The sequence below is a fragment of the Triticum aestivum genome, chromosome 6D, assembly GCF_018294505.1.
Source record: "Triticum aestivum cultivar Chinese Spring chromosome 6D, IWGSC CS RefSeq v2.1, whole genome shotgun sequence".
NCBI classification, from domain to species: Eukaryota; Viridiplantae; Streptophyta; class Magnoliopsida; order Poales; family Poaceae; genus Triticum; species Triticum aestivum.
The window spans coordinates 425,644,497-425,657,075 of NC_057811.1; the positions used below are offsets into that span (position 1 = coordinate 425,644,497).

The 12,579-nt window shown below is 45.9% G+C and overlaps 1 protein-coding gene across 2 annotated transcripts; it reads right to left on the minus strand.

The window, feature by feature from the left end:
• Positions 1 to 1,576: 1,576 nt before the first annotated feature.
• Positions 1,577 to 11,122, minus strand: LOC123145559 (uncharacterized). 2 transcript variants are annotated; one of them, XM_044564991.1, is made up of 23 exons: positions 10,912 to 11,122; positions 10,671 to 10,747; positions 9,804 to 10,514; positions 8,940 to 9,121; positions 8,764 to 8,838; positions 8,550 to 8,684; positions 7,510 to 7,628; positions 7,036 to 7,332; positions 6,880 to 6,967; positions 6,584 to 6,689; positions 6,309 to 6,419; positions 5,865 to 6,028; positions 5,425 to 5,545; positions 4,969 to 5,193; positions 4,697 to 4,887; positions 4,397 to 4,564; positions 4,211 to 4,316; positions 3,410 to 3,547; positions 3,148 to 3,312; positions 2,874 to 3,077; positions 2,343 to 2,537; positions 2,201 to 2,272; positions 1,577 to 2,121 (listed from the first exon to the last, which is right to left on the minus strand). In XM_044564991.1, exons 2-23 carry the CDS (start codon positions 10,728 to 10,730, stop codon positions 1,969 to 1,971), a joined length of 3,786 nt encoding a protein of 1,261 aa, XP_044420926.1. In that variant the 5' UTR covers positions 10,731 to 10,747; positions 10,912 to 11,122; the 3' UTR covers positions 1,577 to 1,968. The 2 variants fall into 2 exon arrangements, with proteins under 2 accessions (XP_044420926.1, XP_044420928.1); XM_044564993.1 differs by having other exon boundaries at positions 8,764 to 8,835; positions 10,912 to 11,121.
• Positions 11,123 to 12,579: the final 1,457 nt, after the last annotated feature.

Consider the following 12,579-nt stretch of genomic DNA (forward strand, 5'->3'; position numbering starts at 1 on the left):
CCAAGTCCACGACCATTGAGTGTTTCTACAAGTTCTGCAGGGCAGTGGTGGCAGTGTTTGGACCGCAATACTTGCGATCACCCAATGCTGAAGACACTGCTCGGATCCTAGCACAGAATGCAGCAAGAGGATTTCCTGGGATGCTTGGAAGCATCGACTGCATGCATTGGAAATGGAAGAACTGTCCATTTGCTTGGTAGGGGATGTACAAAGACGCCAAAGGCGGTTGCAGTGTGGTACTTGAGGCGGTGGCCACACAGGACCTCTGGATTTGACACTCCTTCTTTGGTATGCCAGGAACTCACAATGACATCAACGTGCTGCAGTGCTCCCCTATCTTTGCCAAGCTTGTTGAAGGTCATTCTCCTCCGGTGAACTTCGAGGTCAATGGGCGGCATTACAACAAGGGATACTACCTAGCTGATGGCATCTATCCGAGATGGTCTACATTTGTGAAGACTATCTCAAACTCTGTGCCAGGAGGAAGAACTCCCACTTTGTGAAGGTTCAGGAGGCTTGCAGGAAGGATGTCGAGCGGGCATTTGGTGTGCTCCAATCTCGATTTGCTGTTGTCCGATACCCCGCTCAGACCTGGTCGAAAGATCAAATGTGGGAGATCATGACTTGCTGTGTAATCTTGCACAACATGATCATTGAGAGCGAGCAGGAAGAGCCAGTGTTTGACACTGAACCATATTACAGGCAGGGTCCTTTTGCGCAAGTTGATCATCAGCTACCGACAACCTGGACTGCGTTCCTCAATATGTGTCAGGAGATCCGAGACCCACAGGTGCATCAACAACTGCAGCAGGAGCAACCTGGGCAACGCCTAGCTCGACGTGTGATGAAATAATTTGTATTGAACTATTTGATTTCTATTGATTTTCTGTGATGAACTATGTGATAAAAAATAATTTGCGCGGAACCACGGCGAATACGGGCCGATTTGCGCCGATAGCGGGCCGATTTTTTGCCAAAAGTGAGCTGAAAAGCAGGCAAAATAGCGCCTAAAATGGGCCGATGTCGGCGCCTAGGGGCGACCTGGGGCGGCGGCGGGGAACCCAATCGCCCCAGAGCCGATTTTCACGCCGGCGCCCCCAAGCGGCGATTTTTATGTCATTTTGTCAAGGAGGTCAAAATCAGTGCAGGTAACCAAACGCGCTCTCTATCTTTCCAGTTTGTGCATGAAAATGTAACCCACACACAAGTTGCACCGCGGGCGTAATTGCCTCTATGTTCAGTTAAGCGAGGTTCAGTGCGTCTGGTTGATGCGCCAACGGTGTAGCAACTGATGAAGTGAATGATCTGTTTCCATATGCATAATTTGATGACGATAGTGCCATGAAATCTATCAATTTAGAGGTCTGATTTATCTACCGTTCTACCCTGATGATAAACAATCGAAATTACCTGGCAGTTTTGAGTTGAGCACACCCAAATGCTGCTGCATTTCAAGAACAGTACAAGGCACGGGTTATCTTAAGTAACTTTCTCTCTTCAACAAGAGATTCAACACTAGAAGACATGAACTTGACACCATGTTTCATTTACCTCTCCAAACACATTGATGAAACGATGACCATCAAAAGGTTGCCCCTTAGCATCTTAGCAAGATACGAAATCAATATAATCCCGTCAACATGTTCAAAAATCAATATTAGTAATTGTGAAATCTCAGCTAGCTAGGTGCTACCAGTGAAACTTACACTACTCCCTATGAAGTACAACCAGTCTCCGCATTCAGACCCATCCCACAGGCAATGGGAACATATTTTAACCCGGTTAACCAGCAAAGCGCTATTTTGCGGCTTCTCAGCTCATGTATTTCACCAGTAGCCCTATTTTCTATTTCTTACTATTCTATTGTCTTGTCTTCTTTACAAAGATCTCCACAGCATCACTTCGGCCTTGTCATCATTTTCTAAGCTGCACACTCGAATGTGCATCCATATGTACACAACAAAATGATCAATAGTAGAAGCCTGAATTCTTCTGACGGGGAGCGTCTTTGCAGAGAATTGACCTCACTTCCATGATGGACCTAGGCGGCTCCAGCTCCTTCTGCTGGAGCGTGTTGCCGAGCAACTGCTGCATCTGGGATGCAAATGTGTCATCGAGCACCTGCAGTATTACAAGTTTACATGACCATAGCAGCAAAGAGGAGCAACCACCAACAGGAACTATAAGAAAATGAACTTACCGACACTGCAACTCTCGCGCCTTTGTACCAGGCCTTGTTCTCTTTGCGGTTTTCCAGGAAACTCAAGACATCCTAAACCAAGGTTAGTTAGTAACTCATATGACAAGAGGAGAAACGATGGTTCTATTGATCGTTCATTTACCTGCCCCATACGGTCCCAAAAGCCTCGGCATATGGCTACAAACACATGAACTTCTGAGACTTTGTGCACATGATTTATTGCCCCGATTAGCTGATCATTCAACTCCTGCATCCTGCCACGGATATCTGACTCCAGGACCAATCCTTTTGAGTCTTGGATGATCTTCTTGAGCTTTGTGGTGCTCTGCATGCGGGTCTGCCCATAAAAATAACAACATATTGTAACCAAAGTACCAAAGTGACCCGCACATTATCCAAGGATAGTGACAGTAAAACTTCCCGCAAAACAACTGACAGTAAAGCTGTGTCTAGGACTAGATATAACCAAATTGCTGCAGTTGCAAACAGTGTAAAAAGGCTACCGGAACTTGCTATTATCAAAGCCTAATCCACTAAAAGTATTTCTCAATGCAATTGTCAAATCTACGTAGCAACCCAGCATGACATGCCAATTAACATTTTGCAGTATATGATGATAACATCAAGATGTAAATAATGGATGCGTGGTTTCAGGTTTTGCAAAAACACTCACATTCTCAGACAACTTCTCGACAACTGCTTGCATGTAGTTTCTGAATTTCGCCCTCAATGTTACTGTAACCTCACTAAGTCTTTCGCCGATGGCAGCTGAATTTCCTCCATGAGGTATACAAGAACTCCAGGACCTCAGATGGCTCTCGATCCGCGGCCGCAGAACATCCAATAGTCTTTTCATTGTGTTCAAGAGGATCCCTAGCTGTGAGCACATAGGGGTCAGACATCAAAATCTGAAATTCTAACAAATGTGAATGCACAAGAAAACTTACATCTTCAGGTACAACATAAGGGCACGTTGAATTGCGCTTTGCTAACTTTTGTACATATTTGAGGCCAAATTTTTTTGGGGCAATACAATCTTTAAGTGGGGCCAAAATATCCACATACTGCTTTTCGAGGGAGTCGATTACCGCTTTCTCGATATCTGCAATAGCCTTTTTTGACAAAAAATCACAATAGCACAAGGTAAGTCAGATTCCATTCTGATGCAAACAAGTCGATTAAAGGGTCTGCAAGTGAATCCACACATACATTCTCAAGAACAAATATGTATTCTGGCCATCGGCAAATGATAACCTCATACTCCGTCAATGTATTCTTCAGTAAATCATACATCTCATCCACGAAAGGTGTCGTCATATGCTGAGTCCTAACTCCTGACCATTTAACCTGATAATCGGCAAAGGTATTGCAGGATGAGACCCCAAAATATCAAATACTGAAAAGCTGGGTGCACCCATATATAGATATTGTAAAGTAATTGGTGCAGCAAATAATAAATTTTCAGAATATAAAGAGTGAAAACAGATCTGTTGTACAGTAATTAGTGCAGCAAATAATAATTTTTCAGAATATAAAGAGTGAAAACAGATCTGTCCCAATTATCATGTCATTCAAGTTAAATGAGACGTCAAAATTACAAACTCTGAAACTAACTGCCTGGCAAGCGCGTTCATCTTCAGACAAGGCCCACATTTGTGCATGTGCGTGCATGGGTACTAACAGAACTTCCAGTATCACTAGTTATCATCTATAAGTGGTTTTAGGTATTGAATCGGTTCACTACTGGAGAAGTGTACGCGCCCATAACCTTCATCTGATTGCTTGAGTTGCTTTAGTTATTAACTCTTAGTGGTTCCACTAACAACCAAGCCAGTGTCATCCAAGACCCAACAAATGGAAATAGAAGAGAAAGAAATGGAGGACTCACAGTTGGCCACCACCAACATAACATTGGACATTAATCGCTTACTAACCATTTATCATATAGAAATATGTGCCAACCATTTATCATATGATTTAACCAAAAGCAAACACAGGAGAAAAATTTACCTTATCCAGCCTGCAGTTTTCGAGCAGTGCTCTTCGTTTATCTTCAATCCATAATACAATGTACAAATGGAACAGCTCTTTTGCATCAACACCAGCTTTAATAGAACTGAGGATTAAAAAGTACGTTAGTCTTGCATATACAAGACACAAGTGCAAGAACAGGGCCAAGTTAACAAGGATACTTACCAAATGTTCCAGCTGGCAAGATCCTTCTGAAAATCTGCAGTGGCGATCACCAAATCTGCAACCGGAGAAGAAGGGCCAGTAGGAGGGCACGCAACAAGGAATGAGCGTAGTCTATTTGAGAGCTCCACACTATAGATGGCGGCTGTCAAATTGGGGAGGTCGACAAAACTGTGGAAACAGAAGAATAAACAGAGATTAAAGCAAGGTAACAGAATCATTTTGTAGTGAATGCTTCTCATAGATCATACACAATGAACAGTTACTAAAAGATGAACAGCAGGCCCAGAAACAACAAAGTACCTGGGAAGTATGTGATGGTTATGAATTTCGATGTCTGTAAAAATTTCATTGCGTATATTATGGCACAATGATTTCATCTTCTGGTAAGCAGTTGTGAAGGTCACCATGTCCATCTTTATGCCTTCAGAATTTCCTGCCACAAATTCATCAGTTTCGAGCATGTGCCTCCGCGAGCGCTTCCTGGCAGCAGTCTGGATATAAATTAAAATTTAATAAGCATCAGAATCTAGAGATAGGTTTAACATACATATACAGAATAGTTGAAGAATGACCTGGAAGTAACCACAGAGTCTCAGTTGGGCCTCTGGAGATAGCACATCATGGAGAAGACTGTACAGCTTTATAGCCGGCTCCAGGGCTGACGCGGCCAATCCAGTTGGTGGCCTAAAGTCTTCCGCCAGTCCAGAGACCAGTGACTCATCAAGACACTTGTAATTCTCAAATACCATTGCTAAAGTTTGCTCGATTTGCTCCTCCACTTCCCCCAGTATTCGATTCTAATGAAGCAATCAGTCACATGTTCAAGTTGAGATGTCAGGAGCAGGTAATGAAGAGGCTAAAGAGCGGGATGGATTTTATTGATTTCAGCTAACTAGATTAATTTTCTTGTAACGTCAGAGAAACAATAGAATATTTACTCCAAATTTAAGAAATTTGTCACGTATCTTGTGAGATGAAAATATCGTTCAAGCAAAAAAAACATCTTTTGATGGAAAAGGAGCGAGTACCTCTTGATGGCTCAATGTGGCAGTACCATGGCTCTTCATTAGTACTGGCAGCAAGAGCTCGTGAACTAGATTCAGCCAATCAGCCGTAGGGGTTGCAACATCCACAATATATGAGAGGTACCTTTAGGAAGAATGATAAATAGCAGCTCACTGAGGAGGGGCAAAAGTAATTTGAAAGAAGAGACAAACATTCGATGCAAACCCAAACAATCATAAGCAAGTATCAGAAAAGCGTTTCTGGCACACTCAAAGTCGCAACAACTAATATAGGGGCTGCAATCAACTATCTATCATGATGTAGCAGACAGACATGAGTATTTAAGGTAAGTTAAATCACAAAGAACACAAAAATCATGCAGAAGGACTGAAACAGTGAATACAAGTGATAATGAAGAGACCAAAAGAAGCTAGAAAGAGTTGGGACTACTGTAGCCAAGTACCTCAACTTAGTGTACGCATCTGAAACCCCATAGTATGACGCAAATTCTGTCAGCAACCATTTCCAAGAACCTTGCAAGACAAGATTCCGTTGCTGAATGTGTTGTGCCTTCATTGCAACTTCCAAAACAATATCATATGCCACAGTCTCTGCGACGGAGCCATACTACAAGAACAAAGAAAGGTGTTAAGGAATTGGTCAGCATGTCAAAAGCATGACACATCCATCAAGAAACATACACATCCAATAGTTCTTTAATGGTTGACATCCTGATAAATAGGATTCCCTGATTACTTGTATTGAAATCGATAGTATTCCTCAGTACAAGGACATTCCGGAGAACCTTTTACTTCGCTGAGACAGATAATCTTAATGCACTAACCTAAAACTAGTGCTATAGCTAACCAAAAAAAAAGGCAGCAACACTATAGCCATGCATCTGTACCTTTGTGTTGTTTTCATCTGCAGCAGTTGTATATTGGACATATAGATGTATGCGGCCCACGAGTTCATGCTCTGGCTCCCGGTATATTGACCACCAACGAAGTTTGTCAGCCTACACAAGAAAATTCAGAAGTTTTCTGGGGAACATCATCAATTGCACTAAAAGGCACAACTGGTACATAGTATATCAAGAAACACCAAGCTATGGAAAACTATAAGAACCTTTTTCTTTAAAGAACTTTCAAGCAAGTAACAACATGGTAAGGAAAATCTTACAGGTTCCTCTGCCATTGTAGCAACTTGAGCAACAACACGCCCACAGGGTTTTCCTTTGGTATCAGATACATCAATGATTAAATCATCTCCAAGGCTATCTGGAAAGCTGAAATGTAAACAGAAAGATATTCAGCTTGACACCAATTTCATAATAATATATACAATGTCCTCACCAAGATATTTCTCAAAATACATACAACACACTGATTGGGGCACCACATCATCAGATACAAAGAATTAACAGTGGCATATATGTTATTAAATAACATGCTATATAGAAATTTCTCTTTACGTACAAGACATGTGTTTCACCAGATCCTGGCTGCATTGGTACCACGTCGTCTTCAGGTGAACTTTTAAGCCTCAGTTTGCATGAATATGTCTCTGAGGCAAGAATATGGTGAGGTTAATTCAAGAGGCTGCAGGTCATGAAAGAAATAAAGCATATTTACCTTGTTGTATTTCGTCGGCTGAACTGCTGCGCAAGGTAGTCACACCAACTTTTAGCAGACCAGATACCTGCTTTATATATTGAGCACTTGCTTGCATGTATGCTAAGCTATGCTTCGAGAAGGAACTATTAGGAGGCACATGTGTTGCTACTTGAACTCTCCTAACTGACTCCCACCCAGATGTGATTGATGATTGTACGTTGGACAAACGGTGCCGAACTGAATCAAATTTCACCACTGGCAATGATGAAAAATTGCAACCAGAAGGCATGTCTACAGACATGCGAACTTTGCGAACTGCAATTGAAATCACATTATGTTACCATTTAACATCTTGGCAATTTCTGAGAGTAGTTTGCAGAGCATGTAAAGAGAACTCCTAATAGCTAGAATGATCTGCGGCTCTATTAGAAGTCCTCACAAACAGCAAGTTGAAAAAGGGAAAGATTTGGCATGCATTTGGGAAGTGTGTACCTTGAACCTTCATTTTTCCAATTGTTTTCTTGGGTTTTGATGCAGCTCCTTCCGTAACTCGTTCTGATGCCTGTTTTGTCATGAGTTCCTCCTCCGATCGCAGCAGCACATCTTGCAAGCTGAATCGAACATGCAAAAATATCAATTTACCTAGGATTATAATTATTGACGGATTATATTCACATTTGGTGCATTACGTTTTCACTGCAACATGTAAAAAGATAGTACATTGACCAGCATGAACAAGTAACAAATGAATGATATGCTCAAAATACAGATAGGTACTCCCTCAGTCCCTCTGTACCAAAATATAAGACGTTTTTAAACACTAAAAATCGTCTTATATTTTGGTACGGAGGGAGTATTTCACTCCACCTTAGAGTAAGTCGAGAGGTTTTGAAGCGCTCAAGGAGGAGATACTGGTGTTTACTTAATGGCATTGTGAGCTTGCAACAGTTCTTTTTTGAGTGATGATACTCAGCAACAAGACACTGATGAAATATGCTGTTCTTGGAAATTTTGCAATATCTTAGATTTGAAAAGTTGAATGATTGGTGTTTACGGAGAAAGAAGCTATTTTGGCTGATTCTATGTCTCTTAATATTTACAATTTGCATCAACAGAGGGGCACTGAGGTTTCAATGGAACAAATTGACTTAAGTTCAAGCATGTCTTTTGCTTCCAGAACAGATTGAATTTATTGTCATCAGAAGAACGGGTGACGATAGTTGCAATAGACTGATGAGACATGCTAGGATCAGACAAGATCCCCAGAGGCACAGTAGCTAAGAGAAGCTGCCCCCATGAAGGCCAGATGGATTAGGCTAAAGTTCAGAACAGGTTGGATTCAAACTTCTTCTAGCTTTGTGTATCCAGTTCAACTTTATCCTTAACTAAAATAGCTATTGTGCATAATAACTATACGCATTTCCACAATTGCTCATGGTAACTAAAATCGGTAAGAAAAGTGTAGCTAGAATATTTCATGACATCTTTCCAGTTGATTGTTGCGAGCATGAAATAATTCAACCATAACTCACCTAAATGTGTCTCTCAATAATGTGCATTCATTTTCCAGAAAAACCGGAGCTTCCATACAGCCTCTAGCCCATGCATGAAGACACAGGCGAACACAAGCATCATATGCAAGCACAGAATACCAGGGACCTTGCAAACTGTTTTTTTAATGGAACAGGTTAGTAGAGAAATATGGAACAGTAAACAAATTATTATTTAAATGTGTGCTCTACATACCTGGCATGAAACGTGGGGACTCGAAGAGGAATTGAACTAGATGGTCTGCTGGTGTGCCTTCCATTCAAAGCGCTGCTACATGGTAGAACAAATAGTCAGAACGACATGCCAGCAGAAGAAATACAATTAATTCCTGAATAATGGTTTGATCGAGCATCCAGTATTACGAAAGCTACCTATCAGTTTTTTCGGGTAAGTCAGCTCCCACAATACCATCACCATGGTCCTCCTTTTTGACAGTTGAACCATCCGATGCACTTGCTTTTGCACAAGTTCTGGTATCACTTTGAGGAGCTGGTGAAGTTTCCTGACTATAACCATGTATTGGTGGGGCACTCGGGACATCAGATGAACCATCCTGCACACAACCCATTCGATTCATCAGCAAAATCTACTCAATTATGTAAGAACGGTATCATAACATCACATGTATTCTAGAAAGCATGGCAATAGATGACCCTTGCAGCCTATGGGCCCAAAAGACCCAGAAAAAAGAATCAATTTTTGGCAGCAATTTTGGATCCTAGGTTACATCATGGATTAGAATCAAAGACAAATACGATTATGATGCAGTTGCGGAATTGAATTTTTCTTGCATTTTCCAAAGGAGAGTGAATATCCAGATCACAATTGTAAAGCAAAATCGAGTTTCTCCTAATAATTGAGGGGGAAAAAGATTGGCCAGATCATTATCCAAGTGGACTAAATGCAGAAGCATGTCATCCTTAAGCAGATACCAACAAACAGCTTGTGTATCTTAACAGTAGTATCTGGAGAAGGTTTGTTCTATGAGCAGAATATTTGTTGCAATATCGCTATGTCGAGCAATTACAATGCATTGCCTAGTGCAAGTGCAAAGATTATCTATTCGGCCATATTATTGTACCAAGTAGGAATGATTGTGAAATCAGAAAAAATGTCAGAACTTTCATATGCAGCCGAGGAGTGGAACTAGTGCCATTCACGCATTTGATATGGCAGAGGATGAAGCAGGACTAAAGAAAATGAGAACAGTTCATCAATTAGCACAGAGAACTAACCATTTTAGGAGAAGATTTGACATCGACCCGAGCAGGGACATGAGCAGAGTAGTGTTCCGGCTGGTAAGCTCTCGAGTTTGAAGGCTGAGCTGCCGTACGAGCCGCCTTAGGAACCGCATTGTTCGCTTCTCTCCGGACTGGCCCGGTATGCGAGTAGTCAGATGCGTACCCACCCTTGGAGGCCACGCCATTGTTCCGCCCCGACACCTGGCTCGAGAACTCGGAGCTGCCCGCAGAGTCCGAGTACTCCTCCTCCTCGACGTACGCAGCAGCAGCGCGCGCCTCTGGCCGCCGCGCCTGCTGCGGCTTCCCCCTTGGAAGCGCCGTGTCCCTCGACGAGCTCAGATCCGAGTAGCCGTCGCTGGAGTAGTAGTTCTGCTGCCCGGGCACGTTGGCGTACCGGTACAGGGGCACGGCGGTGCGGCGTGGGGCGTCGTCGCGGTGGCGGGGCGAGGAGTCGACGGAGTACCTGCCGCCGCTGCAGACCTCGACCTCCTCGGCGTCGGAGGACTCGTCCATGTCGGAGGCCGTGGAGGCGCTCCCGTCGTCGGTGGGGCGCAGCGGCACGGACGCGCGCGGCAGGTGGCCGCTCCTGTACTTCTCCGGCGGCGGCATGCCGAGGCCGAGGCCGCCCGCGCCGCGCGCGGCCCGGAGCGCGTCCATGCGGCCGTGGCTGTGCAGCGCCCCCGCCCCCGCGCCCGCGCCCTGGCCCTGCAGCATTCGCACCAACCAACCAGCACTGGTCAGAGACGGGAGCAGCGGCAGCTCCGGAACGACAACGGACTCACTCAACCCCAGCTAGGGTTCAGTTGAGCCGAGGAAAACCGCCGCGGCGGCGAGGACGAGGAGACCAGGGAGAGCACTCACCTCGCGCACCCACTTGAGCGCGTCCCGATCCAGCCCCTCCGTGAACATCATCGCCGGCATGCAAATCCCCGGCCGCCCTGCCGCACGCACCGCCAACAAATCCGCGCACCGAATCAGCAAAACTCCCACCCAAATGCCGCGCCCGTGAATCGCGGCGAACGAGGGGAAAAAAAAACCTCCCCGAAATGCCGCCTCGAGCACGCGGATCCGGGAGCCGAAACGAAAACCGCCCGCAGCTTACCCGGTACGCCACCAAATCGTCGGCGCGGGCTCGGCGGCGGCCGCTCCTCCCTCCTGCCCCGCCCGGGGTTTGAATTCGCTGGGAGGCAACAGCTTCGAATTCCTGCTGCGAGAGTGCGAGAGGAGGGCGACAGCGATGGGAGCGTGGAGAAGCAGCGCCGAGTGGTGGTGGGGGAGAAAAGAAAGGTCTGGGAGGAGAAGGGGGAGCAAAGCAAAGGGACAAAGAGGAGTTTATTTATTTATTTAGTGGCGAGGGAGAAAAAAACCACTGCTGCTGCTCCCGTAGTGGTTTTTAATTTCGAATTAATAACGTGACGGAGACGACGGCGGCGGACTTTGCAGTTAAGCCCCTGCCCGTTTTTGGAAAGTCATAGAGGCAGGTGATATGATCTTCGCACGCACGCACGCGCCCCGCCACGGAACTGTATCCGCGCACACATGGAAACCATCTACTTCGCGGGGTTGGAACGGATCACACTATCCTCACGTATCTCCTCTTCGATCTCTCGCGAGTATCTTTTCCGTCACGGTAATGGAGATGCGTACAGCTTCCTACGTGGAGGTATGCGTGATTTGGGGGAATGGAGGGGGTTATCGGCGAAAATGGGGAGGAAATCATCTCGTCTTCCGTTTCTTGGAGTAGCAGGAGAGGACGGGCGCGTGCGTCAGCCCCAACGGGCGGGCGCGGGCGCCGCGGCGGCCGGCGTTGACGGCGTCAGCCGGGGGCTCCGCCCCCCTCACTCGTAACGGTCGAACGACGTGGGGTTGATGGTGGGAAGTGGGCGAGCGCGACGACGACCGGGTAGACCGGGCGTGGCGCGGTGCTGCTGCGGAGTGAAGTGGACCCGTGTGAACGCGCCCGCACTCCCCACAAACACCGCTCCCACCAGGGGGAAACTGCGCCGTCCATTCCTACTCGATGGAATCTGGGACGTTGGTTCTCGTGTTGGGGGCTTGGGCGGCGCGTGGGTGGGGTCGGGTGGGGCACATGAGCGCGGGGCCCGCGTGCCGCGCCTCTTTTTCGAACGGCGTGGTCCGAGGGTGCATGGGAATTTCCTGGTACTACACGTCGTGGACGGACGGACGGGTTTGCCCTCGGCCCTTCGGAGAAATTTCGGCGGTGCGACGAAGGAATTGCCACTGATGGAGTGACACACAGTGACACGCTACGAGCTTTCGGCGATTCCCTTTTTAAGGCGACTGTGACGGGCGTACGGGTGGGGACGGGGTGATGAGCCACAGGGGAGCATGTGGCCAAACCGCCAAAGTGGCCATCACGCCCCGCTCCAGCTATTTGGCATTTTGCATTTTCCTTTAAACTGCTGGTAATTAAAATAAACTACACTCTAGACTCTCTTATCTATATATATCCATGTTAGCCGCACCCCGAAATTTATCCATTAGCTGCACTCCCAAGTACTAGTACGAAAATTCGAATTTCCTTCGTGTTCCCGGGTTGGTTCGCACGTCGCCGTCACAAATTATTTGTGTACAGCGGCACATGTAGGCATTACTAGGTGTCCGTCTTCCCATCATCATCCAGGGCATTCCGCAGTCACGCGCGATGGCGCTGCCAAGCTTTTTCCCTTGACCCTTGAGGAAAAAGGGAGCAGTCCGGTCGGTCGGGTCGGGTGAGACGAGACGAGAGAAATGCCGCAGGATTTGGTGG